This window comes from Bos grunniens, chromosome 21 (assembly GCF_055505025.1).
Source record: "Bos grunniens cultivar Pamir isolate PY7600 chromosome 21, Bosgru_T2T1.0, whole genome shotgun sequence".
Classification (NCBI taxonomy): Eukaryota; Metazoa; Chordata; class Mammalia; order Artiodactyla; family Bovidae; genus Bos; species Bos grunniens.
In genome coordinates, this window is record NC_141185.1 from 23066186 (window position 1) to 23092198 (window position 26013).

Genomic DNA, 26013 nt, shown 5'->3' on the forward strand with positions numbered 1-26013 from the left:
TCTTTCAGGATGTGAAATAGCTCAACTGGAATTCCATCACCTCCACTAGCTTTGTTCGTAGTGATGCTTTCTAAGGCCCACTTGACTTCACATTCCAGGATGTCTGGCTCTAGGTCAGTGATCACACCATCGTGCTTCTCTTGGTCATGAAGATCTTTTTTGTACAGTTCTTCTGTGTATTCCTGCCACCTCTTCTTAATATCTACTGCTTCTGTTAGGTCCATACCATTTCTGTCCTTTATCGAGCCCATCTTTGCATGAAATGTTCCCTTGGTATCTCTAATTTTCTTGAAGAGATCTCTAGTCTTTCCCATTCTGTTGTTTTCGTCTATTTCTTGGCACTGATCACTGAGGAAGGCTTTCTTATCTCTCCTTGATATTCTTTGGAACTCTGCATTGAGATGCTTGTATCTTTCCTTTTCTCCTTTGCTTTTCGCTTCTCTTCTTTTCACAGCTACTTGTAAGGCCTCCTCAGACAGCCATTTTGCTTTTTTGCATTTCTTTTCCACTTCAGCTTACCTAACGTCAAATTTTGTGATCCCTGAACTCTTGGTAAATTAGGTCTTTTCACCTGTGAATGTGATATCTTCTTCAAACAGAGCAGACATGGAACCTTGCCAATAAGAGGGTTCTTGACTGATCCCTCCTGGATCCGAGTAATCATTAACTCTTGAAGTATTATCAAAATAAACTCATAAACTTCTAATGCACTTCTGGGTTTTAATTCTAAATGTTTAATACTTCTGAAGAATTCATACTATGTGATTTGGCTCTATTTCTGGATGTTTCTAATCTTGTTCTGTAGTAAAAGGTTTTAGATTTCCTAACTGCAACTGTTCATCAGATATTTGGAGGCTGATCTGAAACTATCCATATTCTTCTAATGAGAATTTAATTTTACTTTAAAGTAAACAAGGTGACTTATAAAATTTTCCTTCCTGTCTGCTTTTTACCTTTTTTTTTTTTTTTTCGGACAAACTATTTTAGCAAGTCTTCCTTAAATCCTCTGAATGGTCTCAACAGTCCTGTACTCTGCCATACTGCATTACCTTATATCAGAATTTGATCATTTGTATAGAAAGTTTGACCCCATTATTTATTAATTAATGACTTCCCTGGTGGCTCAGATGGTAAAGCATCTGCCTACAATGTGGGAGACCTGGGTTCAATCCCTGGGTTGGGAAATCTCCTGGAGAAGGAAATGGCAACCCACTCCAGTATTCTTGCCTGGAAAATCCCATGGATGGAGGAGCCTGGTAGACTACAGTCCATGGGGTCGCAAAGAGTCGGACATGACTGGGTGACTTCACTTTCACTTAATAATCATCCATGGAAATGCCACAGTGTGATATGTCCTGTGGTAAGTACTGGGAAAACAAAGACGGGTAAGAAACAGATTCTCCCCTCAAAGACTCTACAGTCCAGTGAAGAAGACAAACTGATCTAATAATTTGAAGACAATGTACTAAGGAGCATGCTAGGGCTACAAAGACCACAAACAAAACATACTAGACATCTTGATGCTCAGCTGGAAGACTGTGGGATGATTTCACAAAGGCATTTATTCCAAACCATGACAAACAGAAATATGCAAAGTAATGGACTATCAAAGGGTTTGAGTTCAGTAAAGAAAAAGCGGACAGACTGTAAGAATAAGAGAACAGGAAGAACGAGTACAAAAGAGAAGGAATAGCTTTAGGAAAAACAAAGACATTTGGTGTTTTGAAAGGACTAGATGCTATAGTCGAGGAGTGAAAACTTGTAAAATGTGTAACATTGTAAAGACAAGATGTGGTAGATCTGGGAATGTGTTGATTAAATAGACTGATGATGAAGTACTTGGAGAGGAATAAATGAAGGTATCAAGGTACAGGGAATGCTACCTTTCAAGACACTGAAGTCATTCAGAAAAAAGGCAAGCAATGGAGACCAGAGATGAAAGACAAATGCAAAAGACTTCACTGGCTGCATAAACATGCTAAAGAAGACAGAACCTGATGAGAAAGCTGACTGATGGTAGACAACAGTCATCTCTTTCTACCTTTTTACTTTGAAATAATTCCAGTCTTATTAAAATGTTGCAAATATAGTACAAAGGGTTCTATATAACCTTCATGCAGATTCCTCAAATGTTAACATTTTACCACACTCGCTTTATTATTTATTCTATGTCAGTCTACCTACACATATATATTTTTTTCTGAAACATTTCAAAGTAAGTTGCAGGCATGATTCACTTTGACTTTTCAGGTCAAATATCAAGATGGTGCTGTACCATACTTCAGTTTACCAAATTTTCTTTACCTTATTCAAAGGTCAACTTAAATTCAATTTCTGAGTTAATACCTTCACCAACCAAGAGAAAACTGCATTTAGTTACTCTAATTCAGTCTTCAGTTACTTTTCCTAAACTTTGCAGGCCCAACAGAAAAATTTTTACCAAGTAATAACAGGTTGATGCTACCAAAAACTTTAGTTGAGATGTTGTCTTAGCCCCATCACTTGCAAAAAATATTGAATTAGCAATATATCAATAAAGTGTAGCAACAGTGAAGTTATGGGTCTGTTTCATACACTATTCAAGTTGAAAGATGAGATAAATGTTTAAAAGAACTCACTTCCGATTCAAATTTACCTCTAGGCAGATGAAAACACTCTATTCTGTTGATGCCTCTCTTTCATGGTCTGAAATGGAAACTCTATAACTTTCTTTAATAATTTGCTTCAGTGTTGAATCAACATCATTGTCAATTGTTTCATCATTAGGACTAACAGAATTAAAACTATTTAAATTCATTTCTTCATATGAACTTAAGAATGTTACCAATCTTTTCTTCATAATTCATGTCTATGAAATCTAACTTTCCTCAAATAACATGAAATTTTTTGTGATGACTAATAAATCCCTTTATTTATTTGCTCTTCTGTGGGCATGCTGTATTAATTGGACATATGAATTTTAACTACTTAAAACAAATATATTCTCCAATTTTTACAATACAATATTTTTACATGCTACCTAATGTAATCACTGCCATGTAAACCTATCCTGTCACCATTGAAAATAATGCTATAGAAGATGATTACTCAGTATGCTTCAAATGCCACCTACTGCTATTGTTAGAGCCAGTTTATTCATCTGGGCAAACTGGGTGAATTTAGTAACAACTTTTTAAAACTCTTAATGCATGTGTGTTGGCCGGCTGTATGATATGGTGTGAAGACCCTGTATCTTCCTAGTGACTTTCATATTGTTTCTGTGGATCATTTTCATGATCTAACAAATTCTCCCCTTACCGCTGGAGGTATCAGTATTGTCAACCATTTCAGTGTTCGTATTGCTATCACATTCTCAACTCCTTAGTCTAGAAAATTAACAGCATCATACTATTTCCTAACCTAGAAAAGAACGCTTTGGGATCCCCTTTGACATCAGTTCTCCAGACAATTATACATTAATGTATAATATACTCAGCTACATTGATGCCATCCAAGAAATCATAACTCAGGGCCAAAAATAACTGTTACTTCACAACTACTATACAGAAGTGAGGAGGCAGTTAGAATCAAATAGGGATTCTTAGAGGCTGGGAAATTCCGTCCTGTCTGGCTTTGTAAATAGTTTGTGACAACTGGTATCTGTGTAAATGGATTTGATGGTCCCCTGGGGGGTCAATACTGTTTACAGAGCTGTTTCTTCAGAGTGGTTGAGCTAGAATTGTCTCTAGGGATCTTACAGGGGTTACTCAGAATAGCAACATCACAGGTACCTGAGAGCTCAGTGGCAGAAAAGAGAAAGAAGGATGGAAGTGTAACAGGCAAGTGCATTCAAATAAATGTATTTCTTGCTCCTTCACATGCAGGTACTCCTCAAGGGCACTGACTATCTAAAATGAACCATAAAAGAAGCAATTTGTAATTATGTTGTCTGACACTTGCTAACATAATTGGTCATCACTTCTTTATACTCCATCTTTCTTTTTTTGAAAAGGTTGTTACTTTGATTGTAGCATTAGATTTTATAAATATAAAAAGAATGAAAATCTCATGTTTATCGCTTCTTTCTTTTGTATACTGTCACTACATTATGTAAAAACATCAAAATGATAAGATTTTTTTTTTAACTGTTGAATAAGTATAAATGTGATTTCATGATGGATTTACTATAGTCCCACATTTTAAACAGAATATGTCTTTTTTTCCAATGGTTAAGAATTTTTCTAAACAAACATTAGTTTCAACATAGCCCCTAATAACTTCTATCAATTCCTTGGATAAGTTACATGTAGATCATCTATCTCTATATGTATACAAATACTCTTTACTCCCTTTACTAAATACTTTGGACTATTTGCTTCCTATTATGTGTGGGGTGATTAGTTTTCCATATAGATGCATATATGAGCTTTTCTCTCCCCAGACATAAAAGACATCAGAAACTTCTGCCATATTATAGTAACTCCACTTAACATGAGTGAGTACAAGAGCAAAGTTCAGACCTTCCAAGTAGAATATTGGTGTACTTAGAGTTTCCAAGCAAAACCAGAGTGCATGGACTCTGAAGACAGACCACAGAGTTTGAATTCCAGCTCTACAACATAGCTGTATGACCTTTACCAAATTAATAAACTTCTCATCAATTTCCCTATCAGTAAAAAGCACACAAAAAAAGCACCTACTCAAAAGGTTATTATGAGAATTAAATTATTTAAATTATATAATCTCTTAGAAAAGTATCAGCATAGAAAACACACTCAATAAATTTTAGCTATTATTATTTGCAAGTATCTACTTGGCTAAAAGCAAAATATTTTCTTATTAAACTGTAGTAAGAATACATAAAAATACAATTGAGAAAAAAATTTCTATTAAAATCAAAAGGCATCAACGTGGAAAATAAATAAAATGCTACTTTGTTCAATGAGATACATACAAACAAGAGAAGATACTTAACAACCTTAATTACAACTTGTAGTTAATACATAATGGTTTAATAAAGTTTGTATGAGATTATAAAGCTGAAAAATTACAAAAATAACAGAACTTCAAAACTCAGAAATCCTGACATTAGGAAAAGATCCTGAAAGAAAAGTCCATCTCATAGCAAGAAAATTAAGAGGATATTTCTGTAAATGCACTCCCACAGCAGGAAAATAAGGAATTTAAATAGCATGTTTCTGTAACATAATTTGAACACTACTATACTGGCACATGAAATTAGATATGATCAGGACCATAGGTAATAGATCACAGGTACTTATTCTTCAGAGATTCTAATTTAGGAGTCACAAGAAATTAGGTAACTTCTGGATCTTTGGCTTAAAAACTGCAAACTTGTTACCTGCATATTGTATACTCTCTTGAGGTGTTTTTAATTTATTTTTTGGCTTAACCAGCCTTATGAAGAAGAAGAAGAAGATACTATAACTTTAATTTTCATTGTTTTGTATTCTAATTGCTCATATTTCAAGCATTCAAAGCACATGGAGCCATTGGCTATTATGTTGAAAAGCACAGATACACAGTTTTGTGTAATTCTAATAAGGTGTATCATATATACTGAGGGGAGGTCAAAAACATATGATGGGGGAGAGGCTGGACATAGCTCTAAGATTTTAAAATAAGGCTTCATAAAAGTTTATTAACCTGAAAAATCATGAAACCTAGAAATGTCACATAATTTATTCACTTGTACATGAATTCAAAATAAACTATGTCCTTTCATTCCATTACATGGTTGTATCTCTAAATAAACATGTCAAAAAGAACTAGTGAGGTTATTTCTTCTTTGATTAAGATAATTCAATGGCTTAGTATACCACATTTCAAGTTATCCAATGACTAGACATATAAATCACCTTACTGGAATTTTGCTTTATTATTTAAAAAAGCTTTTGAAGTGGTGGTCCTAAACAAATTTTTTAAAGTTTTTGTTTCAAGCCTGAAACAGTCATGAACACATCGATATTCATTCAATACATTTCTGCAAAAACTGTTCTATTATAGTATTTCAGCTTTTAAATTTTAACATTTTCACCATATGAAGACCATGAACACAGTACAATTACCTAAAGCTTATACTACCTAACTTATGAAACTATCACATAAATTAAAGCTTTGTAAAAATTATATCATCCTACTTAAACCATTGCAAATATTATTTAAGCTAAAATGATTGTGAAAACTATCATAATATTAGATTAGCAGAATAGTACTCTATATTCTCTTTATTCCCCCGTGACATGAACTATTTGGCTACTTACTATATTTCTAATCTTTTCAACCTTTTCAATTTTTCCTAAGAATAATTTATATAAAGTAATTAAATATATGAATCAACTAGGTAAGTCTTACATTTCTACCACTGCAAGTAAAATGGGTTTTTTAATTATATATTTTTGTTTGCTAAGTATGAACACATACTAATTGTCTATGAATTCAACAATCCCATAAAGCATTTATGGAAGGTAACCTTTTTAATAGCAATTGTAAAAAGGAGAAAAAATGATTTCGTTACATGTGCCTTTCATTTTATTTAAGATCATCTTTAGATTTGGAAAATAAAACAGGAGAATCACCAGTCAGATACTAAGTGGAAATCACTGAAACACAATGTTAGTTCTAATGGATGGATGATTGTATTTGGTCTTTTGAAACTTTGAAGTATAGGTAAGTCTTGATCACACAAATTAATAAATCCTAAAGCTGGAGTTAACAATAACCATTACACCCAAATTCTGCAGCTTAGCCCAGCCAATTTTTCAAAAGGTCAGGTTGTGAACTGGAGAAGATCAGGGAGGTCCACCGCATAGCTTTGTTGCCAGGCATCTCTCGTCTGGATTGTTGCAGGCATTTATTAGTATTCGTCAGCAGACTCAACAGAGCAAACAAGAAATTCAAGCACGAATAATAAAATGAAATGCTGCTATATAACCCTTTGTCATTCAGCAAATATGGGACTTTTTAGCTACATTGTTCCTAAACCTGGGTTACTACTTTAATTTTTCTCCCCAGTGCTGACTGAATGAGTATGCATGTGTGTTAAATGCAGAGCTCCCCTAACAACTGCAGGACTGCCATTTAATCTGTTGGTAGATGGACCATTTCCTGTGGGAACCCTAGCTATGATTTCCAGATCCACCAAATAAATCTCAGATTAAGATTCCAAATGAAACCTGCCTTTGGCAGATAAAAAATGTCAAGATGGATATAAACAGTAAAATTATAAATTATCTAGGTGTTGCATGACAAACTAATGTTCATTTTTTTTGTTGACATGTGCCTAGATATCAAAACTATATGAGACATTCATCAAATGTCACACTTTCATAATATTGGAGGCATCATTAAAACTGTTTGACTAAGGACCTCAAAGTGTTTAAGCAGTAGCTCAAAAGTATATTTGTGCAAAGTAGAAGAATAAATTTACATATCAGCAGCAGCTCATAAGGGATGGGTAAATATTCTGTTTATCTCTCATTGTAATTCAGGTTACTTTAAATACAAGGTTTTAGGAAATCATTACACTCTATATGGCATCATTACATAACTTTCTATGCAAATGATGTATGTTTTATTCAAATTCACCATTTATTTGGTGGGGGAGGGAACAAAAGGAAAAGGTAGGGACTCTCATTTTATTAATCAACTGTGACTACTATACTAATGTACATCATCATCACCATCTTGTTAGTATTTTTTAACTTTTAAAAAAAGCATTAAATACCTGAGACAAAAAAAGCCTGAGAAAAGTAAAAATTATCTATGTATATAATCTATTCATTTCAAATGACTGTGGTGAGAGGCAGAGACTTTTAAAAAAGAAAAAGGTAAAGAAGAGAACCTATTAGAGACCAATGGTCTATTAAAAATGCAGAGGAAGTCTCCGACGCTAGTCTTCACTGCATTCTCAGGAGATCTAGGACTTGTTTTTTAATGAAAATTTTTGTTTTGTCTTCGCTCTTCTTACCTGGACTAATGCAGCACTGTCCTGATGCTGAAATATATCGACTGATTATAAAATATAGACAATGAAGGTTTCTGAAAGGAAAAAAATCAGATTTGCTGAACGGAAATATTACTCTTTTTAACTTTAAACTCTTAAAAGCAATTGAATAAAAGCCTTCAGTGACTCCAAATTCTGCAACATTTGGTTTCCTGATAAAAGATTCAAAAATCATTTAATCTACTTAAAATAACAATTGCTTGAAATTTGTAAAATCTTTACACTTAATTTAATCCATGGAAAGGATACAAAATAGTCTGCATTCCATACTCAAAATGCTAGAATTTATACACAATCCTGATTCTTTCAGAATTATGGATTTCTCCAGTTCTTCCTATCAGATTTCCTCCAATACGTGTTGTGGATTCAAGGAAACTAAGGCTAAATAAACCTTACCTATCTTAATCTGTTAGGGATCAACATTAATCTGAAAATTAATCTGAAACAGAGAGGATAAAACTTAAATAGGATATTAAGGAAGGAAATAAGAGTATTTTTTGCTTAATTTTGAATATATTTCTAAACTCAAAATCAAAGAATGTTACCATGTTTTAGAGTACATCACATTATTTTAAGTATAGCCAGTGAAACTATTAAAAAAGAGTATTTGATTTTTAACTTCAAACATTTAATTTGCAAAAACTAACATATTCAGTATCTATACAAGTATAATTTTTACCAATGTGAACAGATTACTTTTAGCTTTTCATTCACTAGCATCCTGATTTTAAAGCACAGAAAAGTTTCAATATGTGAAGACAAAATAAATTAAAAATGAAGTCAAAATATAATTTTCTGAAATAATTACTTTTACCTTACATCTTATCAGCACAATTATACCATTTGGCAAAATTTATCAATTTTACCACAAAGCTACAGATTAGAATTTTTAATTCAATCATTCAGACTATGAAATAATCTATGCAACCAATTTCAAAATTTTATAGCTTGATCTTCTAAATTTGTTTTTTATTCCCCAAGAAAAAACAAAGTCACAAAAGGCAAAACATGAAGAAAATTTGTATCTGAAACTTCCTCCCAGAAGATAATGATGTCTTACATGACAGGTAGTTTTGATTAAAACACAAATATATACACATACTAAACCCCAAATTTTATATTCAACTTCCAGATATATTTACAACCAAAAACAGAATAAATGTAGTCACATCAGTCCTACTCTACAGTCAGTCAGTCAACCTGAACCAACTGTGTAAATGGTCATAAATTCAGTCTATACACCACTGTATATTGATTCAGATCAACAAAATCAACAAAATTCCAATGCACACTCAGGACAATCATGCTAAGGTGACAAATGCAGCCACTATGGAGACCATAATAATCATCTTAAGTATGATCCACTGAAATTGCAATTTCTAAAAAATTTAAGATTCATAAAATAATAAAAAAAATAAAAAAATAAAAAATTTAAGATTCAATAATATTATATTGAGATTTGTGTCATAAATATGTGTTCCAGGAAGTGCTCTGGTATGAAAGGGCCCTAACCAGAAATGAATGAGGACTTTTATCAAAGAGCTCAGATTCTTAAGAATGGAAAAGTTAAAGCCAAAAACTTTTGAAAAATTCAAGTAGTTTTTTTCTATTAAAAAAAATGTATTTTCATGGTCACAAATATATTTAAAACAGCTCTTTAAAAGCAGAATTGCATTTCCTTAAATCAAAGAAATAGTTCCAAGTTGTAAAAAGAGAGGATCATACTAATAGCATAGAAATGGAGAAGTAGTCCCATTAAAAAAAAATTACCATTTTTCATGCTTAGTCTTCTTAGTGATTATCATTTTTACAAAATGAAGGACTGAAAGGGTAGTAAGAATTCCATGTGAAGAGTATAGGCTGAAAAAGACTCTAAAAGACTCTAAATTTAGTTTTAAAAAAAAGAAAGAAAGAAAAGAAATAAAGAGTCCTATTATCTCCCCAAATTTTCCCTCATTAGGAATTTATGGGCAGGTTTATCAACTCTAGCAAATGCACCACTATACTCAGCTGTTGTTGTGTGGGGTTAGGTAGTAGGGGTGCAGTGGGAACTCTGTACTTTTTGCTCAGTTTTGCTGAGAACTTAAAGCTATTCTCCAAAATAAAGTCTTTTTAAAAAACTGCCCACAAAAGTAAAAAATATATATGACATATATTCATAAATGTGAATTACTAAGAGCAGAAATGATAAATCCCAAAACACGGTTTATAATAAACTTCATTACCAGCTAGAAGACTAAGTTGTCCTTAGAAAAATTTTTTGGTTTTCCATTACATTTTTCTAATGAGGCCAGGAATCGTGACAGAATCATTCATATCAACCCTAAAAAACAAGGACACTCAGAATCTCATTTATTTTTATAAACTTATTTTTTTAAAAAAAGAAATTATTTTTTTTCTAAAAGAGTATAACCTCAATGATGCTTTTAAGGGTATCTTAGCATTTCCTCTGGAAATGAATCAATCCTTGTTGGCTCACTGCCAGCAGTCCTAAAACCACTTTCAAATATTCTCAATGGTCATGTGTAAGAAACCACCAGAACTCTATTAAGTTAGAACCTATGGAGATAAATAGTAAATTTAGGCAGACCTTGACATGCTCTTTTTTTAACCCTTCTATGGCAAAACAAAAATTAGAAATGCGTTCTTATATTCACCCTTGCCAAAAGAAAAAGGCAAATTGTATGATGTCACTAGTGTGAAGATTATTACTGCAATTGCAATTTCAATACAGACACAATTAGATTTTACCCTAAATGATTATTATTGATTTTATATTCTATTCTAAAAAATATAAATATACTAAATATAAACTATACTACTTTGAAAAATATCAAGTTTTTGATATTGTGAACATTATATCTAAAGAGAATAACTTCCTATAAAACTAATAATAACCATTTCAAATACTATTATTTGTGTTCTTAATACTTCCGAAACTTTTTTATAGACTATCTTTCACAGCTGGGTGGAAGAACAATGATGCAACCACCACCACTTATCTAGGCCCTATAAAAAATGTCAACAATCTATTTTTTAAGCATCTGTAAAGACTATTACTACCACTACATTATTGAAAATAATTGTTTTGGTATATGAAATTCATATAAAACTTGTTTCCTATTTCAGGTATTGTAGGTATATATGTGTGCTTTTACATACACAATCTCTCATCTTCCAAACTCTCCAAAAGGAAGTATCTCCCTGTTCCATAAACAAGAAAACTCTGGTTTGAAAATAATTATGAAACTTGCACCTAAGTCCAGGTAGGCAGTCAGTAGAAGATTGAAAAATTAAAACACAGGTCAATCTAGTTCCCAAACTTACATTCTTTCTACTATAACATGATATTAAAATTCTTAAATGCATTGGTTCTCCAGTGTAATTTTCCTTTAAATTTAAACAAAATTAATAAAAACAAATTGTGTTACTCATTCAGGGAAAATAAACCATTACTAACTAGAATGACAATTATTAAGTACAATTCAAATCCTGTAATTCAACACAGAATAAATAATTATGTGGACAGTTCCAACACCTTGAATTTCAAGGAGTGTCTAATCATAATGTCTAGGGGATTCATTTTTTCCTACCAGCTATCTTGCTGGTAGAAATGGATGTCCATTTTACATAAGTTGCTGTTTCCTTCCTCTCTACTTTGAAACAGTTTATGAAGATGACATGAAATTCTAATATTTTTATCATAATGATCAAAGACATTTAAAAGCATCCGGGTTGTTTTTCTATAGATGTCTACTCTTATAAAATGCTTGCAAATCATACAATAGTTTTAGACGTAATTCAGTTACAGAACACTATATGGGCAAAAAAACACATAAAAAGAACACATAATTTGTGAAAAGAGAGAAAGATAAAAGAACCAATAATAAAAGAGGTTGAAGGTGGCACACAGGTTCCAAATGCCAAGCAAAATTAAACAGTATTCTGACTCAAGAAGAAACTAACAAACTACTTATAAGTTACCTTTTGCTAGGTTTTAGTCCTTGTTATTTGATAGAAAAACCACAAAAATCATGGTAACAAAATCATGTCCTCTTTACATATAAAGAAGACAGTTGCTTTTTACTTAGAGCAGCAAGATAAAATTTTTAAAAATATTTGCTAACCTCCAGTAAACTGCAATATGTAAGAAATCTATTGACATAAGCAGTTCTAGAAGGCTTTCAACTCAAGTTTCAATTGAGACAATGATTTAGAATTATGCTCACTTTTTAAAATTATGCTTAAAATAGTTTTTAAAATGTGCTTCACATTTAAATTGAGATAATACATAAGTGAAAATAACTACTCTGTGTATAAAACAAATATTAAATATAACTCCTAAAATACAAAACCTAAAAATATTAAAGAAACTCATAAAATTGAAAGGTTTTTGTCTAAAGATTCTTCAAGCTGTATGATTCCTACCATTTCTTACCCTCAATTGGTAAGAAATATTTAAAACACAGCAGACAGTGTTTAATTTGGGTAGGCACAATAACCTTCTTTAACCTTTCTTAGGGAACACTGACCCCTAAAGGTTCTAAATTTAAAAAAGTTTAACAATATTCTAAATTTAACTGGTATCCAGACCTCATTTTTACCATTATTATAGGTATATATTCTTATGGCACACATGTTTATTCATAAATCACACTTAAAATTATTTCCAACAGACTGTTGTGCACTACAAAACAACCGTGTTTCTGCTAATTTAATAAAAGTCACCAAAATTTAAGAACTATCCAGTAATTTAACATACTATTCCCAATAATTATTCATAAGAGATTTCTGATCCCCAAGACTTTTTTCTTACATTGTTAAGTAAATAATAAGTAAATGCTTAAGACAGGCTAAACAGTCAATCATATAGTAACTGGTTCTTTCTGAGAGTTAACTTTACATATGCCCTTTGACTGCGCCATTTCATTTTTTTCTTCAAAAGCAGGGAGGAAAAAGGAATATTGAAAAAGAGAAGGCTTTCCTGAAAGGACAAAAACATCATTTACTTCTTAAGTAAGCCAGAAGATGTTATCAATGTTCACTACACAACACACAAATGTTGTCACCTATTGCTTCCACAACCTAAAATTTCATTCATTCAGGGCAGGGTACAAAGAAGCTTGTACAGTCTATAGATGTCTTCACTTATCCTGCCTATCAATCTCAGCTTTACATTTTCTAAACTGAGAATAATGATAAAAACCAAGAAAAATGTAAAACATTTCACCAGTTAACATTGTTTACCTCATCAAATCTTTGATGTCAAATATTTCAGCAATGTTTCTAAAATAAAGCTAGGAAAAGAATAACCACTTCAGCATTCCTTATAATGAAACTTGTAAGATGATGCAAAGTATAATAAAAGTTATTAATTAGCTCCATTTTCTTAAAAATTAAGATAACTTTAAATAAAATAACTATAAGAATAGCCTAGCTTTGAAGCAATCTGTGCTTTATGAAAAATCCCATGAACCTTGATAACAAAAAAGTAACCATATGTTTAAATGTATTGGTTATCACAAAACTCAAAAGATACTCCATTTACCTGTTTAACTTTATTTGTTAATAATGTTTCATTAATAGGTCCTTAAGGAATGTCTTAGTCCTATTTCCACTGTCCAAAAAATGTCTGTAAAAATGCAAATTTTCTTAATGATGTTTCAGTCACGTCTCCTGCAGTCTGTGCCTGCTGCAAACTATTTATGCATCTGTCTTCAGCCCTAAAACCTTCCTCTCCACAAGTGTCCTAGAGCTTCAGCAGTTCCCTTCCTTAACATTTCTCATGGTTGTTTCACATTTATGAGAAGTATTTCCTCTACGATCCCTACTCTTTAGAGATATTAAAAATAATTCCTTTGGCTCCTTAAAGATCCTTTGGTCTATAATGTGAACCACATGGCTTTCATAGCAATGTGACCTCTGAAAAGGGAACAAAAGCAAGAAGGGCATTGTTATTTACTTCCTCTTTTCTTATTTTGCACATACATTGAGTAAGAACTGCTTTGAGTTTTTCAAGAGTGTTTGCCTGCTTATCTGCATAAATGAATAAAAACAGCTACAACAAATAGTTTCCTGCTTCACACCAATACATCATTATCACAAGTTGAATATAAAGAGAGTAGACTAAAATCAAGTGCCACAAAATCCTTCCACTAAAGCTATTAACTTTTCATTAAAACCTTTAACTATATACATTACTCAGGTATTACTTGCTATTCCTTTATACACAATGCAATCGGTTACGTGGATTCTAAACTCAGAACAGTAGCCTAGAATCACAAATAGAAAGGTTGCTAATGGTACGCATAAATGACAAGAAAATCGATAATAGTATACAAATCAAAAACAAATGGAGAAATCAAAAAAGATATACTCAGTGCAGCATCTTTCTGTATCTCAAAAGAATGTGTAGCTATTAACTGATTTAGTTCAAGGATGACAGAAGAGTTCCCTCAGATGGCCTTTAACCTTCTGAAAAAGGTAACAGTGTGGTTGGTAAATGGTGAAGAAAGCCCTGTTGAAGGAGAGGGGAAAGAGAGATATGTGCAATGTTTCGATAATAAGTCTATTTGGAAAAATTCAGAGGACATAAAAATGACGAACATAAAATTTCAAGTTTTCAACTATATGTCATACTATATTCAGAATGATTTGTTATCCAAGCATTTCAGATTTGCAACTGTATCCAGATTTAGTGTAAAAGATCTCAAATAAAAACCAAACATTTTTAAAACCCGTCTGTGTGGTGCTTATTCTACCTTGCTCTACACACAGATGGGTGTCCTATACTTATCTACCTATGTTTGTACCCATCCATCCATCCATCCTTCCACTATTTCTCCCTTTGGCAGGACCTCTCTTTGTCTGTCTTTCAAACTGTATTTCTCTCTGACAGCTCTCTCCCTCTGCCTGTGCACATCTGTGCTTTTCTCTTTCTGTTTCTCTCCTTGTCTCTGACTCATTTCATGTCTCTGTCTCTTTTTCGAAGTATTTCTTCCGCTTTCCTCTACACACCTCTGCGAGTGTCTGTGGCTCTGACTCTAGGGAGAGTCCCCCTTTGACTATTCTTCTGTGGTTGTCTCTGAGTGTCTTTAGTGTACAAGTGTCTCTGTATGTCTCTGTGCCTGTATGTCTTTGTTTTTCTGTGTATGTGTCTCCTCTCCATACATGTCTGTCTGTCTCTGCATGTGTGTGTATCTTCTGTCTCTTTAACTTTGTGTCTCATCTCTGTCTCTGTCTGAGAGTGTCTGTGTGCACACAGGTGCCTCTCTCTCCGTATGTCTCTTTCCCGTCTCCGCCCAACCCTTCTCTCTCTGTCAGTCTGTCTGTCTCCTCATTGTGTTTCTCTTACTCTGGTACTTGTCCTCCATGAGTCTCAGGATGTGTGTCTTTTTGTGTGTATCTATGCATGCGTCTCTCTGTGTATGCCTCTATATATGTATCTGTGTCTTTTTCATTGAGTTTACCATCTCCCCCTTATATCTGTGTCTCCTTTCTCTGTTTGGGTTTCTTTCTCTGAGCTTACCTCTCTGTATGCATTTCTCTACTAGTCGTTCTCTCAATCTCCTCTATCACTTTGTGGGTGTGTGTCTTTCTCTCTCTGTGTGTCTGCTTTCCTTTTTCTCTTCAGTATCTCTTGCTCTGTGCCTTTTTCTCTTTCTCCTTGTGTCTCTTTTGCAGAATGTGGGTCTTTTTGTGTATACTTCCTTCCTTGTGTGTGTGCGTGCATGCATGTGTGCTTGTGCTTATCTGCTTCTGTCTAATACACTGGTTAGAACAAACACACTTCATTCAGTGCCTTAAAGGAGCACATCACCTGGGGTTTGGTATTAATACCTTAAAAGTCCTTACCTTTTGACCAGTCCTCCATTTGCACTTCTGTTCTTGTTTGCTCTGGCAATGTCTCTGGTTTTTGCGCCAAGATTTGAGGCTAAAATAAAGCCAACTCTAGATAAATAAACTTAAAACAATATATCAGAACACACCTAAATCTTACCTTTGTTTAACGGAGAATTTACAGGATAACTGGTTTTCTAAAACACTTATAATAGGACAATTAACTGTATATTTCAACACGTGAAATTAAATCTTTTTTCTCAGGAAAAAAGTTCTTTCATTCACACTTACATTTTAGTAAATACGGTTCAAGGGTAAGCGTCTAGACACTCTTGCTCTTTTGGTTAGGGAACTATTCAATTTATTTAACTTAAGTCTTTTCCAACTATTAACACAACTTCAACAATTTAAGAAAAATAAAAATTTTACTCTATTTGTCATAAGTTTATAGCAAAAATTTCAAACTTATTTATTTGAATGTATATTTTCACATAAATATTTCATAGTGTGTAATTTTAAAATGTTACTCTAATTTTTTCAAAGGTTATTTTCAGCTTGTGGAATTGTTGGTATTTCTCTCTTTTGTTTTCATAATAAATATGATCAAAACTATGCAAGTTCACTTTTTTGCACGCTTTTAAAGAGAATAATAAAATTAGATTCACCTCACAGCTAGAACTCTGCGTTCTTTAAAAAGTCCTCAAATAGAGCTGTAGCAAGCTTCTCCTATTCCAATTTTCTCTAAATATGTTGATCTGGAGTTGGCAATCTTTTTCTAAGTTCCTCATTTACTTTTGGATTAACTGAAAATATAGGAAGTTATTAATATCAAAGAAATATGTTCCAGTCAATGAAGCCATTTCCCTCCATATTGCCCAAAAAGGTTAATAATAATTGCACTCTTTTAATAAGAGATTCATATAGCAAGACATGTAGAAAATACAGTCTTTAATAACCTCTGGAGTATTTTAAAACATGCCTTACAGGCCTTAATGTGCTTAGTAATATACTATTTAAAACCATAATTTTATCCCTTTGCGATATACAGTCACTCTTTCTCATCATTTACCCAGCTAATGAATGCCAGCAATTAGTAAAATGTAATCCCATTGCACAATCATTTTAATGCTTTTAGCACTCAGAAAAGTAAACACCAAATTAATACTGCTCAAGCCATATCAGATCCTAGTTGGAAGCAAGCAATTATAGTTCAGCTCCTCAGGTGTAATTAAATGATTGGAATGATTTAGTTCCATAAATGCAAGTTAATTCATAAGCAAGCAACAAATATACTGGGAGTAATTACAAGAAACATTGACAGTCTAAGTAGGGCTAATTCTTTTATGAGACTGATATAGTAAAATGCTGCCCTCTCCTGGGCATATAAGTGAATTCTTCAGAGCCAAAAACAAAACATTTCCCCCTACCCAAAATCTAAGTTTTAAAAGGACACTAAAAAGGGGGAAAAAAAAAAAAAAAATATATATATATATATATATAAATTTATATATAAGTTTTATTTCATTCCTTAAGCAAAAATTTTTCATTTATGGCTTATTGTGATAATTTCTTCACGCCCTAGTAATTAGTGGTTTTTCCATTCAAGTTCTGAATACGAGTCCCAAAACATACCAGGCAATTCCTATAATCTAATGAAAGTAAATCATTCAGATAGGACACTGGTTGCAAGTGAAACTTCTAGTTCCCTCTTGGACTGTCAGACCAACACCTATATTCTCTCACTGGTAAACCCTAACTAGACTGCTAGAGATTTAAGCTATGTTTTTATAAGTACTAAAATGGATAAGAAAAATAATCTCTGATGGATATAAAACAAAACACTCAGTATTACTGTGACTATACAAAATGGTCTAAAACTAAATGTTTTTAATGAACTCCAATAACAACAACAAGAAAAAGACCTACAGCACTGGTATATCATTACAAGCACATTTTAAAACATAAAGAATAGCAGGCAGTACACAAAATAAAACACCCCAGTTTTACATAAGCCATTCCCAACTTTTTACTTTTTTAGGCTAACATTCAGAACAAATTTACTTGAATACTACCTGATGCGTATCAACTAAATTTCTTATACTAGACTTTTAGAAATGTATTTATTATATATTTAAGTTATGATATAATCAGTAAGACTGTTACACATATGTATTTCTATCACTAAGCCTATTCAGAATCATCTCTTTAACTTTCTGCAAAATTGAACATATTCTCAAATATAAACAATGGTATAACAAGTGGTTAATTAATTCTCCAATAAATGCAATAGATACTTGCAGGGGATAATGCTTAACAGTACCAATTTTTTTAGTCAGGGAGGGAACATTATTCCTTTCTACTATGTTTTCAAATGCAGTAAAATAACTATATTCTAAGTCACAGCCTATGCAAGCTATAAAAATAAAACGAAATATTAAAAAGTCCTGCCACTAAGTTTAAAATGTACAGCACATTTGCTTTGCCCTTGATGTCACAGTCTTATTTTTCAATTCATATCTTGTACACTGTAAGTTAATTGCTTTTGGAAAGTACTTATTATTCATGTAAAAATTAATGTGCCAATGTGTTTAAATCCTCTTAAATGACCATTCATGCATCTTTCTTCTTTAAGTACCAATGAAATCTGTCAAAAGACATCAATGCAAAATGGTCTTAAAGAAAGTTCTAATAGAGATTTTTTTTCTGCTAACACAAGATTTTCATATTCACCAACTTTACTTCAATTTCATTAATTTTTTAAGCAACTTTTAATAAATTCACCAAGTAAAATTTTTAGGCCCCATAGTCTGTCATTTGTGTTCCAGCTGACATTATGAATATTAATAACAGTGTTATCCTGATTAAATAGGCTTCATGTGAAATCCCTGTGAATCCTATAGCTCAGACATCTCATTTTTCCAACTCTTTATGAATTTGGATTCAGACATTAAACTGGAAAAATCTTAAAAAACAGATTTAATGGCACATTTGCATATTGTCAAGCAAAAATTAGATGTTCTAATGATTCAAATAATTACAACTTATAGATCTACATATTGTAATAGAATAGAAGATTTTTGTAAACATGCAACATATTTTACACATCTATTCATTTTAGGACAAAGGATAAGACTAATAAGATTCTGATTCCTTTCCTCACACTCACCTTAAAGATGGATATCAAGAACTTGTTTAAATCAGAAATTATATCTTCATGTTAAAATTAGTGGGATGATTTCAGAGTAGATACATAAACTAGGCTACTTAATCAAAGTGCTAAATCATTACGTCACAGATAAAATATGTTAAATGCTTTAATATTACTAATGTTACCAGGTTCGAGCAACAAAGCAAAACCTAACTGAAGTTCATCTTTAAGTGATGTGGGAAAAAATTACCCGCATAAAAAAGAAAAATAAAATCTTCACTGTAACAGAACATATCATATCAGCATGTGTTAAAATGACATCTTCTCCATCACAGAGGCCTAACCTCATTCCTCCAAGTTGTTTTTAAGTCTTGGAATAAGTGAAAAAAGAAAAAACAAATTATAGTTAAGGAAACCACATACCACCTCTAACTACACTGGAATTTGAATGTATCTGCCTATATTTCCTACTTTCATGCTATCAAAAAATGGAGACTGAAAAAAATTAAACAAACATCTCCATGCTCTGAAATGGGACTTGACTTTCCTTGTTTACTCAGCAGTAAAACACTTGATGAAACAAAATTTGTTCTTTGACCAGTCTAAAATTTCTAATCTGCCTAAAAAAGAATGAGTAATTCTGACATTTATCCTTCAAAATGAAGCAATGCTTTTTGGATAGAAAGGCATTTAAAGATGGGACTTCACACCCCAAAGAAACAACACCCAGGATTTTTTAAAACGTATTTTAAATAGGAGATATCCGTCTACTTTCTTCCACAAAAACCACACATGGCAAAGGTGTTCAGCTGACTTCCTTTAACGGCTTTGCTTTTTCATAATGTTTCCTTAGTTTAATCACAGATTTGTGTAATTTGAATCCAGAGTATAAAGCTAAGTATCATTTCTAACTATAACTTAAATTATATGCAACTATAACAATGCCAAATTTTGGATTTTCTAGATTGAGAAATGTTGATAATTTCTGCACTGGGATGGTTTCATTAAGTGGCTAAAGAAGAGCAGTGTATTTCTGAAAGCCAAATATTATATCAGGTAACTCAACACATACAATATATGCATATGTTCTACTGATGGATTTCCATCTTACTAGACAAAAGTCTCTCAAATATTCACGTTCTCTCACAAAAAAGAATTCCTTTCACTGACTATCTCACATCACAGCCCACTCCCTACCAGCTCCAGATAATCCAAGTTTCCCACAGCCTGGGTAATTAAGAAAAGGTTTAGGGAAAGGGAGAAAGGATAAAAGTAGCCAGATGCCATAGCTATCAAGATTTTAAATGCATATACTATTTGATCCCTCAGTCTACTACAAGTCTTTTAAAAATATGTAGAACATATTTTTATGTACAAAAGATACACCTTGAAGCAATATTTATTTGGTATGAGACAGTACTTATGCTCTAGTCATTCTGAACTTCTTCCTGTTCCTTGAACTCACTAAGTTTGTTCTTGCCTCAGAACTTTTATACTTCTCTTCTCTAGATTGCTAAACCATTTTTTCCCATCATTTAGGCCTTGCTCAAAATTCATCTCTTCAAAAGGTTTTGCCTGGCCATCCTATCTAAAGCAGAAACTCCTCTCTCATCACATTACCTGTGCTACTACTTTCATGAAGCCATCATTGTTTATGATATATATCCGCCAAGGAGGTATATGGAAGTTACATTCAGGCACAGCCCTTGTTTTTGTCTTTCATCTGTATCCTTAGAAGGGTGTTTGGCATAGAGTAAGTAAGTATTTCAGTATGTACTTGATGATCAGACAGGTGGACAGAAGATGTGCAGATTTTCTCAACAAGCATCTGTTATGCACCTATATATTATTTGTCAGTCAACCGTTTTAGGGATTAAATATAAAATAAATAGATAAGGCAAATAAATTTCCTACCCCAAATAAATTTTTAGCTAAAACAATATAGGTACAGAACATGGATAAATTAAAGACAGAAAAAACTGTAAAATTACACTCGTATATGCATACATGCTTGAATAGGATACACACAGCAATCACAGCAATCTATTATCAGCAGTTACTCTGAAGAAAGGGCCTAAGAGTTGAGGTAGAGAGACTGAGAAAATGAGGAAGAGAAGTATTTCTGTTTCATACCTACCTACCTGTATAATCTGATTTTTTCTTTTTACTATGTGCATGTATTCTTTTTTAACTTAATAACAAAATATTTATTAATAACCTTGGCATTTTACAAGAAACTCTGAAAGAAGTCACATTACATCAAAGAGATTCAAAATGAACTGAAAGAAAGCTTTATGACTCCCTTGAAACTCTGAACAAATAATTAGACTAAGTAACTTTTATAATTATACTTTGTCATGGCTGTTTGCTTGCTTGGTTTATGCAGAGTGAAAAGTTCTAATTTAACTAATATATGGTAGAAATATATTTCAGTATAGAAAAATTTAAATGGATGAATTTCCTGAGAATTAAGCTTTTTTTTTTTTTTAAATCACATTTCTTTGTTCAATTAAGGACTATTTATAACAGTCATAGTGTTCAGGATTCTAATATTTAAGAGTTTATAACAGAAATTACTATCAAAAAAAGACTAATTACTTACATCATTTGATATCATGGAGGGTGTCAAATTAAAAGGAAATAAATATTTAATGTTTCAAATATATGGTTTTCATGCAACTAAGACCGGACATAGCCAAACAAATAAATATACCTGAACACTGCAACAGCTTTCACTGTCAGTTACAAATGACACTTTGACTATGAATCCTGTATTGCACAGCCTACTGATAAAATTTTAAAAAGAAAAACTTGAAAACTGGTTATTATTTTCAGAAGGTTAATCAGATACAGGATTTTCTAAAATAACCTGAAATGTTTTGCCCCAGGCCAAACCAAACTAAATCATTTAATCTAGCACAGAATATAAAAACAAAGTCATTTTATAGAATAGCTTCTCTAGGGAACAAACAGCATGTTTTCTTAAGATTCATGTGATTGCCAAGTTCTGATGCAATGACACACTCCTTCACACAAAGGCTTACATTTCCATACAACCAACTGAAGTTCTTGGCACATCAAAGGTAAAAAAGTATTAGAGCAAGTTAAATCGATCTGTAATGACAACTGGTATGACAAATAAAAGAACAGCTGTCAGAAAACGTCCTTCTAAAATAAAGTAAAAACTATAAGTTCTTAATTCATCACATATCATAATGCTTTACTAACAGATTTTTCCCCCCAAAATTGCTTAATAATTCTCTATAGTTTATACAGTTAAATTATAAGCAGTAATAGGGACACTAACAAATAACATCAATATATTCTAATGATAGCAGTTATGCTTTTGAACACTTTTAGTATGAATTTTTTTCCTTTTTTTGTTAACATAGTTGATTTACAATGTTGTGTTAGTTTATATTTTAAATACTAAATAACAATTCATGCATATAATTAGTATAAAGTTTATCTATGCAATTTGCTAAAACTATAGCACTTAATCATTCCCAGTGAACAGTATGCAACATGAAAGCTATGTATTTCACTTTTTAAACAGTAATGTTAAAGGTAACTAGGTTGTAAAATACAATTACTAGAAACAAAAACTTTGAAGAAAGTAAAGCAAATGTTAGGCTTACAGTTCTAACTCCTTATCCAATATTAAGAAAGTCACAGCCATCAGTTTCATTAATCTGAGGACCTACCAAAGCTCATTTAATTTCTTAAGAGTCATTCTTAATAAATGTATCTGTTAATAAAAAATATGTAATAAGACTATGATCCTAAAGTAGATAATCTATAACTGATATAGAATAAAATACTATATGAAACGGAAAAATATAAGAAGCCAACTATATAGAGAAATTTCCTTCAATGATTTTATTCTTCCTGCATCTAAAATAAGATGTCAACTACAAATTATATGTAAGGATGGTACTAGCTCTTTTGTTCACCATACCATAAAGAGTTTCCTAAGATTTAGAAGTATATGTTCCCTAAAAATCTGTTTCAGGAAAGTTATTTTTTAAAACATATCAAGATGGCAAAATGACTGAGTTTAAAATATTATTAATACTTACAAAATTAATATTTAGTAAAACAACTGCACAGTGTTTCACAGTACTAAATTAAACAACATATGCTATAACTTTTAAGACATTTTCCATAAGAAAATACTCTTTCATTTTAAAAGAATTTTCTTTCTTTTAAGAAGCTGCATGGCTAGGATGTGTTGATTTATATTATAATCATGTTGAAGCTGGGTTATGAGTACATAGGGGCTCATTATTCCATTTCTCTACTCTTGTATGTTTGTAATTTTCCATAATAGCTTAAAATACATATTATAATATAAAAGAGTATATACACTATCAATTACTTTCACAGAACTAGCAATGAGTACTTCATTTTATAATAGAACATATCAAACTTTTATCAGTTTCATGCCTGATATATGTATCCACAAACATATTATGTAACAAATATTGCACATGGTTCACGAATATATCATACATACACACCTTACGTGGATTCTATATTGCACGTCATTTAGCAAAAAGCCTAAAAGTTTTATCTTATCATATAGGGACTGAACAGAAAATATAATCTGCTGAGAAATATGTACTTTATTAAAATGCTTTGGAATTTTTCCCTGACCTTATACTTAATAACTTCCTGAAGCTAAGACCTTACTTTACCAATGACCTAGTGCATATGCTGAATAGGTACACTCTGTCACCTTTAGCAAACATTCTCCTCACCAGAGGCCAGCTGCTGCACCCTGAAGCAATATCCTAGTTAGTTACTGCTACAGACATGTGATGTAAGTAACCAAGTTTATCATTTGTTGGAGTCAAAGCTACATGAATCTGAAACATTTCCTAATTTTATCTTACAAGATATGTATTTTCACTGATGGAGATATTTCTCATTTGTAGAACAGTGATAGTTCTTTGTATGTGCACAGTAATTATCTCTTAATTAACAAAGATGGTGATATAGAAGAATCATAAGCAGAAATAGTGACAATGACTTGTTTAGTTGCTAAGTTGTGTCTGATTCTTTTGCAACCCCATGTACTATAGCCCACCAGGCTCCTCTGTCCATGGGATTTCCCAGACAAGAACACCGGAGTGGGTTTCCATTTCCTTCTCCAGGGAATCTTCCCAACCCAGGTGTCCCGCATTGCCAGGCGGCTTCTTTACCAGCTGAGCCACAAGGGAAGCCAAAGTAGATTTCTTTTTGGAATTCCCTTGCTTTTTCTATGATCCAGCAGATGCTGGCAATTTGATCTCTGGCTCCTTCACCTTTTCTAAATTCAGCTTGCACATCTGGAATTTCTTGGCTCACGTACTGCTGAAGCCTAGCTTGAAGGATTTTGAGCCTAACCTTGCTACCACGTGAAATGAGTGCAATTGTACGGTACTATGAACATTCTTTGGCATTGCCTTTCTTTGGGATTGGAATGAAAACTGACCTTTTCCAATCCTGTGGACACTGCTGAGTTTTCCAAATTTGCTGGTATATTAAGTGCAGCACTTTAACAGCATCATCTTTAAGGATTTTAAATAGCTCAACTGGAATTCCATCACCTCCACTATCTTTGTTCATAGCAAAGCTTCCTAAGGCCCACTTGACTGCACTCCAAGATGTCTGCTCTAGGTGAGTGACACACCCTTTCCTCTTTTTCCAACCACTTGTTCAATATCTGAGCCAGACACAAGGCACCCACCAAATTAGGTAGAAAAGTGAACTACCTAAGATCAAAACCCAAAGTCTTTACCATGGTGGGGCAAGGAATACAAACTTGTACTTAAGCCAATCAATTAATGTAAACTGGTTAGCAATCTGAGACTATACAGTCCAGCCAGAAATTTTAAAGAAAAAAAAAAAAAGTTAGGTCACGAACTACATTTCTTTACAAGATAGTTTCTTTCGAAAATATGCTCACAGCCACAAGAAAAACTATAACATATATGAAAGAATTTAACATAAAGAAAAGCAGTACAGGCATACGAAAGAGAGAGGTGGAGATTCAGACTTGAACTAGAGAAAACTAGGCAACCTGAAATCAATCTTCACAACAAGTATAATTTTCAAATTGCCACATAGAGAAATCAATACAACCCATTAAGTAAAAGCAATCAGTTTCTAAAGAAGCATAGATAGATATAAAAATGAATCAAGTAGAAATTATTCAGAAATAAGAAATGTTAATTCAAGTTGAAACTCTATAGATGAAGTAAAAACTATAAAACAGTTGAGCACAGAATTAAAGATTTGCAGGCAGAAAGGAAGATATTCCTCAGAATGCTGCATAGAATAATACTTTAAAAATATGAAAAAGAAGTCAAGCAACGTGGAAGATAAAATATTAATAAGATGTTCTAACATATGCCCAGTAAGGGACTGAGTAGGGGAAAAGCATAAAAAGAAATGAAAATTAAATTAATTACATACTCCAAATAGGACAGAAAATATGTCCCTGGAAAAGAGTAACTGAATCAGAGTTCTATAGTATCAACATCCCATAATTCCCCTGGAGATGCAGTCCCAGCATCACATTCTGGCAGTGATCCTTCATTTTCTTCAAATTTCCTGAAATTTCGGCACAACTACATTATTTTGTTACCTGCAAATCACAGTGATGCATATACTACCCTTCACAATACCAAGAGATGTTTAAAAATACTAAGTCTGTTGATCTTTATCCTGGTTCCTCACCCTTTCCATCAAGGCACAAGGAGTCACCAATATAACTGCTTGTTAATATCCAATGTGATATTATTTCTTTATTTTTTTATAATCCAGCATTATCACTTACACATCTCCTGTCACCAACTTGGTCAAAACTGCTTGCCAAAAATCAAAATAAATGGCAGAATGCCAAGCCACACTTAAAGGCTGAGAGCATATAGTACAATCTGCAATCTTGGTTCTCATGGGCTAAAATGCTGCTGCTGCTACTACTGCTAAGTCACGTCAGTCATGTCCGACTCTGTGCGACCCCAGAGACGGCAGC

At 32.6% G+C, this 26013-nt stretch overlaps 1 protein-coding gene across 49 annotated transcripts in view; it reads right to left on the bottom strand.

Annotated features, from left to right (window-relative positions):
* The window catches only part of MIPOL1 (mirror-image polydactyly 1), a 360677-nt gene that overhangs the window by 259489 nt on the left and 75175 nt on the right, over positions 1–26013 (bottom strand). For 28 of the 49 annotated variants that reach the window (XR_015149709.1, XR_015149711.1, XR_015149710.1 and 25 more), the window contains exon 2: positions 15860–15938. The exons of 8 other annotated variants lie outside the window; for them this stretch is intronic. Coding sequence is in view for 30 of the 41 variants with exons in the window: in XM_086363479.1 (XP_086219605.1) it covers positions 15860–15938 (79 nt within the window). In the remaining 11 variants the exon portion in view is untranslated. Of the gene's footprint in view, positions 1–7969; positions 8041–15859; positions 15939–16509; positions 16648–26013 lie in introns of all 49 variants that reach the window. 13 more of the 49 variants (XM_086363492.1, XM_086363473.1, XM_086363470.1 and 10 more) reach the window with 3 other exon arrangements.